General features: G+C 41.4%; 1 protein-coding gene across 4 annotated transcripts in view; it reads right to left on the bottom strand.

Annotated features, from left to right (window-relative positions):
• The window catches only part of LOC109983382 (chemokine-like protein TAFA-1), a 107,192-nt gene that overhangs the window by 16,706 nt on the left and 77,895 nt on the right, over nucleotides 1-12,591 (bottom strand). For all 4 annotated transcript variants that reach the window (XM_020633081.3, XM_020633080.3, XM_020633078.3 and 1 more), the window contains exon 3: nucleotides 1,880-2,020. In XM_020633081.3, the coding sequence (XP_020488737.1) occupies nucleotides 1,880-2,020 (141 nt within the window). The remainder of the gene's footprint in view (nucleotides 1-1,879; nucleotides 2,021-12,591) is intronic.

Genomic DNA, 12,591 nt, shown 5'->3' with positions numbered 1-12,591 from the left:
AAAAAAAAGATCCTTTAATTAAACGCCGTGTTTGCAGAGCGTGACACTTGCGACTACAAATGAGCTCTTATGAATAATCACATAATTATTTCTTCTGCCCTTCAGCCCCTATCCCGTAGTGGTTTCGGTGTTAAATAAATAACAAACAAGCAGGTAAAATGTATCTAAGTGAGGAGGAAAAGGCCCCCACAGAAGGAAATAAAACTACGCAGAGGTGAGTTCACCCCCTCTTCTAGTATGGTGCAGCAGTGTTCAATACTGCAGCTCACTGCTCAGTGACTTGTCATTTCCATTTTTATCACCACTCCTTCTGTAAGTGCTTGTTAATCAATACACTAACAGCAAGGACTCTCTCTGTGGTTGCCTGAAGCAGAGAGGCATGAAGTGTTAACAACATATCCCACATCTCCACCTCCATGCCTCAGTATGTGGAAATTATGTTTGGTGCTGTGTTTGTTGTCCATATTCTACTGGTTACTTTTTTAAGTGTCTTTAAATCCTCTTTTTTTTTTTTTTTCATCTGAGGGTTGCTTGTAAGTCGTGGGCAAAAAATAAAAAGTCTTGGTCAGATGTCATGGTTTTTCAGGCCTTGTGTTAGGCCTTTCCAGGTCATGTTGTGTGAAAAAGGCCCAGTCTGCTGTGGGGGAGATGGTGTCTGGCTGTCTGTCTTTCCTGTACAAGGACAACACAGTCTGCTAAAAAAGCTCTATCTCAAGGTCAGTGCTCTGTAAATGTTTCATTCAGGTGATGCCGCCGATCGCAGAGCAAAGAAAATGTCTCAAGGACTGAAAATTCACCGGCTCACAGAAAAAAAGTTTTACAAGCCTCTGGTAATTTTTCATTAAACTGACTGAAAGTTATTCTTCATTTTCCAGGATCTTCTTGAGTGTCAGCTGTGGCCAAACAACCCTGTGAAGCCCTCTGATACAAGCCTGTCTGGCCCTTCATGTAACATCCCTCATAATGAAGCCGTTTTTTTGTGTCTATCTTTGCAAGAGGGCAGTCAGAGATGTGACTTTGATCTCTGCTGAAAGGTGGGGGTGAAGAGATCGAGACTGCGGAGCGATAAATGAGCTTCACGGAGCGAGCGGGGGCATCGCAGTTCTGTCTCGGTAGACTTGTGACTTCCTGTCGAGTTTTTTTCCCCCGTGAAGCTGCCTCTGCCTGATTGTTTTTCTCAGCTGAGGTAATTCAGGTGCACTCGCCTGGAGCTTCCCTGACTTGTGTTTATTAGTTATTCATTTCCATCAGCCTGAGCTGCCTTAGGCGATGTGATCTGCAACGTGCTCCCTGCTCAGGTGTTCAACAGCCCGGCTGGATCATCCTCCAGCTCCCATGATGCCTAGCAGCACAGCATTACTGGGTTCTTAATGGTTCAGTGTATTTTTAATATTAGGAAACTCGCAGAGAGAAAACAGAAAGCGTTAGAATATTAGAATATGCTGCAAGTTTGCAGTGTTTTTTAAAGCATGCGAAGGAGTATTTTTTTAAATCCCTCATTAAAACGTGATTCTCTTTCACCTTGAAATTATCCACTGTTTCTGAAATTAAATGTACATTTTCACCTCACATGTCATGTAGGCAGAGTGAATCAATGAGAAATGTTCAATAAGGCACACATGGTCAAGGTAAGAATAAATTAAACAAATTCTAAAGAAATCTCTAGGTCTAAGGTTCCTTCCTTAGTCCCATGCTAAGTGTTTCTTGCAGTATTTTAAGAATATCTTTCGAGTTTTAATTCATTTACAAATGACATGACCATGCCAATATTTTTTTTTAGCTGGAATATGATAGTTGATATTATGTTGTTGACAGTATTTTGCTTAAAAGCAATGCCCCATTTGTTGCTAATTTGAACTAATACATAAAACGTCCTCACCATCCACACAGGAGGGTTTGTTGCGTGTCGTTCCGGCGACTTTCCCCGGTAAACAGGAGCACTTGACTGTCTGAGAACGCTCCTCAATTCGATTCTTGTTACAGCACCGGTGGGCGGCAATCACCTCACACGTACCTCCCTCTGCAGAGACAAAGACACAGAAAAACAAGGTCAGAACATGCGCAGGAATTTAAAAAAAAATATGTCTCTGAAAATCACTTGAACAGAGCACATATTGCATAACAAACCTTTCCCCGGTTACATGTGTTTTTTATAACGTCAAAATACAGCGACAATTTTATGAATGAGAGACATGCTTTGGCTAACTCGTCACATCATGTGAGGCATGCTGCAGTACAATCATTGGGCACTTACACTGTAAGTATGTGTAACAAATTGGCCCTTGAGGCATCTCAATTATGTCATTTAATTGCCTCTTAGCTAGTACGGGCTGTCCTTACTCCATACCAATCAGCCAATGATGAAGATCACATCATGCACTTCCTGCGTATTAATCCGCCCGCTTTTGCATCTTTAATATCTTCCAGATGTTATCAGTGTGATTAAAAAGGGATGAATCATTTGTCTATTCTTCTCCAGTGGAGACCTGAGAGTTGGCTTTGAATCCCACGACTGAGCCAATACAGTCTCAGGCTATGCTAAAGCATTAACTCCAAAGCATAGGTGACATCAGTCAGAGAAAATGCAGCACAATAGGTCCCAGTCTGACAAAAGAGGATGTCAACAAAATACCGTGGAAAGAAAAGGCGATCTGTGCCAATGGCGGCGCTGGGTCAAAATAACAATGGGGAGGATTGCCCAGGGGAGGGAGAGGGGGTGATGGAGCTGAGGGACACCCTGAAAAGAGAGACAGGCAGAGAGACAGAGCTAGAGGACAAGGTGTGTCTGGCTGCCAGGGACTGGCCATGCTAGTGAGTAATGAGGGAGCCACTGGAAGTGCCCCCTTCACACAATTATAAAGCGTGGGGCTAATGCAGCCAGCGGAGCTGCAGGAGAGAGGCCTTCCATCACCACTCTCCCCTTTCCCTACGCCCCAGGAAAAACTCTTTATCTTCCCTTGACAGCCACTGCAACAGACACCGGCGTCCAACAATTAAACTGGAGCTCGTCCCCGGACAGAGGAGAAGGGAGGAGAGAGGAGAGGAGCAGGGTTGAACTTATCCTCCTCAATCCACTGAATGCATAGAGTGCTAAAAGAACGGGAGACAACCAAATGCCACATTCCATATTGTTTGTGTCTGATTTCACTCGACCGTACCAGGTTTTAAAGAGAACATCCTGCTGCGGTGAGAAGATGCATTCGCTTCCACTGGCACGACAACAACCGGTGTGTGTTTCTCCTGCTCGGTTGGCTGTGCAAATGTTTGAAAAAGGCTTGCATCATGAATTACGGAGCCGAGCTCCCCGCTACCTCGACAAGTTTGGCAACAGCTTTCTTCTCCCATTCCCATCAATGTCTGCTGTGGCCAGACCAAAGGCCGCAGAGTCCTGGATTAAAAGGCAAACATTTGCAGTCCTGCTGGACCGTGCTGTCGTGCAGTATTAATGTCACTCTCTCAGAGCTTGTTGGATATTTCGGGGCAGGAGGAGGCAGAACACAGACTATAAAAGTGAGGAGAAGTATCCCTTGAGTGTGCTAAAACCTCAAACCCCACAATGTGTTGGCATGTTGAATATTTTACCGACAGCTTCCTGACCTGCAGACTTGCTTTCAAGTCAAAGCGGTTCTCTGAATAAGTGAAGACTTTACACTGCGTCACAGAATACTGAATTGGGTTGAATCCCCCCAAGCTTGCTTAGGTGCCTGATTTGCAGCTTAGCACTTCACTGTTATAACCTGGGAACATCTGACTGGGGACAACAGAAGACAAGCTCTGTCATATTCACATCTCTTGTTCAGTGGCGCTTAAGGGGAGTTTGACATGTTGGAGGGAGCTCTGACAACAAACAGTGGTTGCATTATCAAAGACATGATGGTTTCGTAAGGTGGGAGATAAACAAACATACGAACTTGAGCAATTACCACATGTGCATGATTAAAAACTGCAAGGCCAGTTCAGCTGATTCGCACACAACTTCCTCTGCCTTAAGACTCCAGGTTTAAAATGTACAGTAAGTTTAAACCTTTAAAACACCTACATTTGCAATAAATTGACTACAAATCAGGTTTATTTAGGAATAATGTAGTTGAAGGAAGCCCATTATAAAGAATTGACAACATTCTTTCATTTCGAGGATTCAGATTGACATGGATTTAATCATGAAGAAAGAATTAGTGCAGCGAGGATTAAAAAAAACATTGAATTACTTTAACTTTGCTTCAATATATTTTCCGAGAGGTACGATCATAACTCAATCCACACAGCCTGCTACTCTATACAGCAGATCAGGTGTTAAGTCACTGCCTGTGATTTTTTTAATGTGCACTGAAATAAACTAATACACATTTTCTCCTGTACAAAAATGTAAGAATTTTAAAACAACTGTGAATCAGTTACGTTAAAACGAATAGCTTATGTGGCATTCATTTTGTAAATTAAAAAAATACTGATTTGGCAGACGTGAACTCTTTGAATACTATTGACATCTGATTGAACACAAATAATCAGAACACAACTTATTACATAAATCATTGTGCTCATTAAGATTATAATCATTGCCATCAGACTTGAGGAGTGTCCCTTTCACTCACACACACCTACAAAGATACTTGTGTGTGTCAGCCGTGCGGCGAGGTCCAGCCATCAGCCAGGTGGACATTAGGCGTGATCACGATGAACCATCTGGTATGTGAAAGAGAGAGCAGAGTAAATGGCTTTACGATGACTCTACTGGGCCAGTCAAGAGAGCCACTTAGACGACAAATGGCCACTTGAACTAGACATAATCCCATTCAGGTAGCTGCTGGGGTAAATGGTCTGCCACTTTCTCCGTCTGAGTGTGTGTGGGTGTTTGTGTGTGAGGGTCTGTCACCGTAAGAGTTTGTCTTTTTGTGTATTTATGCATTTTATGTACTGTGCTATTCCACCATATTCTGTTAACTTCCTGGCTGGAAAACAGTAGCTGCAGTATTGGATTAGGACAACTCGTGACACAGCTGCAGAATGTGATGGATATAGTGCTGGGAGCCTGTCAGGCAGCTAAAGGGGTTAAACCAACCTGCTAAGATGGAGTGGGTGGCTGTGCACTCTAGCCTTTGGTGAGGGGAGGTGAAGGGCATCGATGGGACCACTGACTGGTCATTTTTCTCTCTGCGACCCACAGTGACAGCAGCCATTAAACGACTGGATGAGGTGATTATGTTTCAGGAAATCAATGCTTCATTGTTCTCAGCTTAGCCCAATGGCTAATTAGGAGCTGTTAATGAGGTAAGGCTGTAGAATGTGGAGACACATAGGGGGAAGGGGCTGAGAGAAAAAGAAGAAATTCATGCTTAAAACATATATTAGAGGATTTTCCACTGGGAACGGAAAGTTGAGTCCGGATAATGTTTACATTTGATTATTCAAAAATGAAATAATGCAATGAAAAATCATTAACATTTGCATACCAAAATGGTAATCCTCTAAATGTACAAAGACACATTTTCTGGATAATACTTTTGAAAATAAGGGGGCTGTGTTATACTCAATAAGTATTAATTACATCAGATAGTGTCTTTGAAATAAATAAATGACTTCTACAATAACACTATACCACTTTCACAGGCACTTCATAGTGTGACATTTAGACGGGTTCAGCCCTTGAAAGTGTTCTGTTAGCCCTGCGCAATATAAACATGTTTCTTGAGGCTTATGTTTCGAAGCCAGTGTAAATCCATGGCGAGTAAATATGAGTCTGAAGGGCCTTCAAATGCTATATTTGTTATGGACCGAGAGAAGAGACTGAAACATATTAAGAAACTAGTAATTACTGCTGTCACAGATGACGAGACACTCACACAGTTGGAAAGGTCCTAACTGAAAGTCCTATTTTCAACATCTTCTGAGGAGCCTGTCAGGAGGGTGTACGAGTTGTGTGACTGATAGGAGATGCAACGCAAACAAGGGATGTACATAACAGTGTGCTTTAACAGTGTAATTTTATGTCTCCTTTGTTAACAAAACTAATATCCGGAAATGACCAGTAGGTTATTTATCTTTTTTTTAAAAAGACAATTTTCCTGAAAGCAATATACTGTATGAAAAAGAGGGTACATCTTATAATCAGATCTTCACAGAACCAAACACCAAACCTGGGGGGACAGAGCCTTATCCATATGCCCTCTCCCCACAAATATTCAACACTGCACTGACTTATCTACATTCAAATCATTACTCAAGATTCACCTTTTCAAAAGAGCTTTTAATGTATGATTGTGATGTGTGTTCTGTATATGTTTGGCTTATATGTTGTCGTCTAAACTTAAGTGTGAAAAATGGGTTTATCAGGGACATCTTATAGTCAGGCCTTAACAGGAATCCTTTGAATCCTTTAATCCATGCATAGTCACCAACAAAAGCTAAAACACCCAGCCACTGGTGGGTTAGTTTATTTCTGTGCACAAACTCAAGGTCATGGTAAAAAAAAACATTTTTTTTAAACATGACAGTTCATTCATCCAAAGGCTCCCGGCTCAGTGGAATGAAAGTGACATTTTCTTTGTATCCTCTGAGTGACAAAAAAAACTAACTCAACTGGCAACCGATTTCCCTCTGATCTCACTGCATCTGGCAATTTTTATGACACAGAGATAAACGCAGGTGCTTCTGACTTTGTAACCATAAAAAAAAACAACAACAAAACAACAAAAAGGTCCCCACTATACTTTGGCTGAGCTTGATCGTTAACAACAGTAATCTATGCAGAGGAGCAATAATTGGTAATCACTGGTGCACCATCAGCAAGCTGTTTTTTTTTTTTTTTTACTCTGTCTCTCTCGCACTCAATCTTAACACTGCCTTTCACTCTGCTGTAGTTATTAAGTAATGACATATGGCCAAGGGAAGGAACTCAGAAAACTCAAGCCTCTCAAGGACTCGTCATAACCACTTCATCATTGTACACTTACATGAAAATGAGACGTTTGCGCAGGCACAATAGACTGCCCGCATTGTTCTGCCAGACAGGCAGCTGCAGCATCAGCCACATCCCATCCTCTTGTTGTTGTTCCCCTGTGCTGCTGTGTAACTGACAACTATCCACTGTCTAGGTACTAATTGTGAATTTACATCTCAGGTGGCTGGAATTATTGTTCCCATAGTCGGTAAGTAAGTGTAGACATGTGTAGAGCTAAAAATGTAAATCTGATACATGAGTGAGAGCTGTATTCAAATTTATCGCTGAAAATGAAGCCCATTTGGAAGACAATCTGAGACTCTAACAGTCTCCGAATGCATTTTTTCCAGTGAATAGTTACTTTGTACAGTGCGCCAGAAAAGTTAATTCAAACCCCCGCAAAGTTTTATGAAGCAGAAGACTGTTTTTTTTTTCCTGCTAACTTTTGTCTTTGTTAAATCATGCATGCATAATGCAAAATGACCTTTTTTTTTTTTACTAGTTGTGATACACAGTTTTAAACATAATAAAAAGAATCTGATTGAAATTTTGTCAGATATGTCCAAAATGAAGAAAAGTCCTATTCTGTTTGTCACAATACATTTTCTGACGGGTATTGATGATCTGTTTCAAGAAGCAAAGGCATCAAAGTGTGTCAACTGTCCCCATGCATATATGTTTAATGACGCTCGTCAGAATTTTGATTTCATTACTTAAACATCACACTGGAACCCCACCACCACCACCACCACCCGGATTATTTAGGATAATGTTTAAACGTGGTACAAAGCACTGCCTAGTGCATCAAATGGAGGCCTTAGAGGCAGTGCCAGGGAACTACTTTTCATGTCCTCCCTCTTGGCAACTGATACGTTTTATACATTCCAGCAGAAATTACAGAGAATTTCCTCTATTTCTGAAACAGGACCAATTAAAATGAGGAGTGTGGGAAGAGAGACCCCTTGGAGGAGTAGATTTATACCTCCCAACTTTATTGTCATTATGGAGTATATCAATGCTAATGCTCTCTAAATCACACCTCCTGGAGTATGGAGGAGAGGTGTGCAGAAACAGTGTGACTGCATGCATAGTGCATGTTTGTGTGTATGCACCACATAAGAGCTCTGCTGTTATTCATGTGCCTGGAGGTGTTAACATGGACAGTGACTGTGTGAATTCCACATGAGAGAGCACCCTTTGTCGGTAAAAGCATAAAGAAGATACATATCCTCTTATGTTTTTGGACATGGCCTACTCCTCCGCAGAGAAAGAGTTGTCCTGGCCTTTGAGAGTAAATCCTCCACTAAAGGCTGGAGCCCCGGCCACTTGTTCTCACTCTGAAGTCCTTTCCCAGAGAGCCGACTGGCGACGATGAATAATAAAAGATAGCCTCAAGGAAGGAAAGCTACCAGTTGTATTTGCACCATTCACAAAAAAAAAAAAAAAAAAAAAAAACATCTAGAGAAGAAGAGCGTTGGGACAGTAAAGACTGTCTCCAAGAATAACAAACAAATTAATCTCCAACATCGTTAATCACTCTTCATTCAAACTAAGACCCTTTTAACCCATGTGTCACTGACTCATCAGGAGCTGGAGTGGATACATAGTTTATCAAGCGCCCATCAGGACCCTGTTGCAGTGACCTGCATGGTTCCTCTGACCTCAGCCTAGTGTGAAGGCTCCGGGCTGGTTTCTCACTGACCCGTCTGCGGCCTGGATCTCACTTTCCTCCCGAGGCAGAATCACCCACAGTAATGGGGGTAGACAAACAAGTGGACAAAGCAGCTACAGTAGCGCCTAGAGCTACTGCAAACGTAAGGGAGGGAGGGAAAGAGAGACAGAGAGAGAGGGTGGAGAAGGGGAAGAAGAGCTCAAGCTGACTGACAGAGAGCACTGACCCAACTACGGTGAGTCACATGACGCAATGTTGCTTTTTACCCTCAACTGGTATGGCTTACATCTGAATCAAGCTATAGTCTCAGAAAACTGCTCTACCACAGGGGGCCCAACTTACTGTAACTTGCTTTGTATTTGTTTAAAAAAAAAGATCAGAAAGAATGCTGATTACCTTTTACAGCCATTCTTCATGCATGGAGACTTGGAAAATTGAGTTAAGAAAAAAATAGTGCACCTATTGCACCACTGGTGGTAATAGTCTGACATCTTTAAAAGGTAATTCCATTAGTAGAAATAAGAGATTGGAGGTGATGTTGGCCGGGGCAGTGGTCGATTCTTAATCACCTGTATGGGTTTCCTCTCATGAGCCTGTATGACTCCAATGCTCACATCTTTATGGTTATTAAAGTTAACGATTGCTGCGTGCCTCATTTACCAAGGCCCTATCAATACCAGTTCAGCACCATGAAATTACCCCCGTCCAGAGGGAGCAGCGTGACAAACCGGATTAAGACGGGTTCTGTAATGCCCTGGCATATATAACTCTCCGTGTCATGGACTCAGTTTAGACCCACTGCCAAGCTCCAGCCCAGTGAAGGGGGGGGGTGGGGGAGCATGACAAGGGCTGCTGACACCCATTATAGCTTAAATGTCAATTCTAGCTTTTATTACCTACATGGTTGTTCAGAAAGTGATGAAAACTAATGACTTGCAGGTAAAGAAGGAAAAAAAATGCCCAGCTTCTCTGGGAAAAACACATTAAAAGTTTTCAGAAGTTTCCCTGTAGATGAATTGAGAGGAGAGGGTGATTATGGTAAATATATGCAGGATGTAACCTACTTCTGTGGTCTTTCAGGTGCAAGGATTACTTTGTTGGATACTCTTTTATGTGCACAACAGTTATATTTTGTAAGGAATTCATTGCAATTCAAATTTGGTAGAAAAAACCCCCGAAAAACCTGCAGGAAAAAGATGGCTCGTCTCTCCTCACTTAAATTTAGCTTATCTTATTTCCATGACAGGTGGGAGAAGCCAGAAATAGTGTAGTGCAGAGCCAGAAACATTATTGTTCTGAATTTACTACATACTGTCACAGCCATATAAAGGGAGGCAATATTTAAAATCAGCATACTTGTCTTCTTGCCCTTTTTTTCTTACTTTAATCCTCTCCTCTGGAATATTTCTGTGTTCCTCTTTCATCCTGACATACCAATAAAATCATCAGAAGCAGGTATATATGGCATCTCTGTGTGTTATTCTGCAATGCTTCAGATGTAGAGTACCTGACCTCTGTCCAATGTCCGTATAACAGAGGTCAATGATTGCTCTAAATGAAAGACTGATGAATGAGAAACCCAAGTGTCCATTAAAATTTTTACACTTGGACAGAACACCTTTTAAAATGGCTGAAATTGAACTTCCGAGTACTGTTAAGTGCAATACATGAGCACTCCTGTATTGTATACTTATATTTTGTGACAAAGTATGACACAGTAGCGTGATGCAGAGAACATGGTGGCTGTCTCAACCAGTGATCACGCCATACAAGGGATTCTGCGTGTCAGGTCTGCAACGACAAGTCACTCTATAGGTTCAGGGGAGGTCTGCATGGATTACACACAATGCATTATCTGATATGCATAATGCATCAGTAGGCACTTAACATCAAATTATGGTTGCATGCAGAAGAAATTCCCAGAGTAGTTTATGTAGAGAAAGGGCGCTTTGCTGTGAATATAATCTCCACACTATCTGGACAGCGTTAGCAATCAGGGAGCTGCGGGATAAATGTATTTCTGGGCCCTGAGTGCAATTAATTTAATCCCGATCACATTTTAATTCTGCCAATAAGTACTGAGGCAAGAAATTACCAGGCGATATCCTTCTTTTACAATGTTACAATGTTACAATTCACTTAGCAGACGCTTTTATCCAAAGCGACGTACATCAGAGATTAAGTACAACACTAATCCATTCATACACTGCCACTGAAGCAGCGGGAGCAATGCAGGGTTAAGTGTCTTGCCCAAGGACACATCGGACATGTTGCTCAGCTGGGGATCAAACCGTTGACCTTCCGGTTGAGAAGCGACGACTCTACCAACTGAGCCACAGCAGCCCTTTTATTTACCCATTTATTTACAAGTTGATATATTGATAAAAAAATATATAGTACAACACATTTATACACAAGTATTTTGATATACACTGGAACATATGCTCAACAAAACATAAATTTAAAAATTTAAGAGCAGAAACAATTTTAAAAAGTGCAATAAGTTCACCATTTTCTCCATTAAATGATTGGGGCACATTTGAATCCGCTCTCAGGCATGCACAGTTGTCTTCGTCTTCATAACTACATGCTCTACAAAATATGTAAATCTAGTTGATCTATTAACAATAGCTGACAGCTCTTGCATGTGCTCCATGACTCACTGCTTATACTTTCTCTTCTGGTCCTGTGTCATTGCCTGACATGTACATGACAAACAGGTTCCCACTAAGCACCTTATTAAAACGGATATTGGCTTTTAAATGACGCCGCCGTGAGATGATTATATGGCAGAGCATTGATCACTTTCCCAAGGACTGACTTTCACATCATGATCAATATGTGCAAAAGCAAAAGGGAGGGAAATCAATGTGCTAAACACTTAGCTGCTGTTTGACAATGCAGAATAAAGGTGTCAAATGTGACATTTAGAGGCTGACCTTACTTTGCGGCGCGGTAAAGAGTGTGTTGTGGACTTTCATGCAGATGAGGCTGTCACCAAAAGGTATCATTTCTCTTGACTGAAGAATTCTTATTCAAATTGGTCAGTCAACATCCACTTTTTCATACATGCCTATAAGATGATGGGTCATGCTCTGAAGAAATCACTTGATTCACATTTTTTTAAATATTAAATGTCCAAATGCACAAGGATTTTTTTTTTTACTTATCCACCATTAGTCATTAGGGTTGATCTTGTATTGGTCAAAACTTGCTGGAATGGGTTTGTGAAATGTTTTTTTACCTCAAGGTTATTGAATTGTCCTCTAAAAGATATGTTGTGATAATGGTTATACCTACGCTGTTATTCGGTCAAAATCTGATATCATATTGGTATTGAAATGTGGATTGACCAAAAAGAGATCTGGTTATATAATTCACCAGGTTTCCAACTTAATATTCTCTATATTTCATGAAATTATTAGTAATACATATACTTCTGTCACATTTTGCTCATAAATGAGTGCAACATTACAGCTATGTCTTGTTTTGGGGGTAGCATCCTTCAAAGGACCCAGCTGAGGGACCCAGCTTATTTAGCCTAGACCAGATCTAGACTGGTCTTCCCTGTATGCATCGCCAGCTGTCTCTGCCTTTTCCCTTATGTTTCTAAGCGCTGCCCCTGTTACCTAGCAACCTCAACATCTGCTCCGGCACTAGCTAACAAAACTTATGTCACATAAATTAGCCTATTGAAAGACAATTTGAAGTTTCAAGGCCCTTTTGTGATTTTAACATTAGTAAAGGTAGCTATTGGGTTGATCAGAAATAACAATTACTTAAATGTTAGAGTATAACTCAGCCGCTTAAGAGACTGCCAGCTTGTTGTCTACAATGAATCCCATCAAAATGCTCCAGCAACACTTGTAGTAAGAAGATCAATGCCCTGGATGGATCCTTCTTGGGCCATTAGGAATGGGACAGCCTCGACATTCTGCTGTGACGTAATCAGTTTTCAAATGTGCACCCTGAATGATGCAGC

The sequence above is a fragment of the Labrus bergylta genome, chromosome 5, assembly GCF_963930695.1.
Source record: "Labrus bergylta chromosome 5, fLabBer1.1, whole genome shotgun sequence".
Taxonomy (NCBI): Eukaryota; Metazoa; Chordata; class Actinopteri; order Labriformes; family Labridae; genus Labrus; species Labrus bergylta.
Note: the sequence above shows the minus strand (reverse complement) of the source record. Positions and strands in the feature narration are given on the sequence as shown.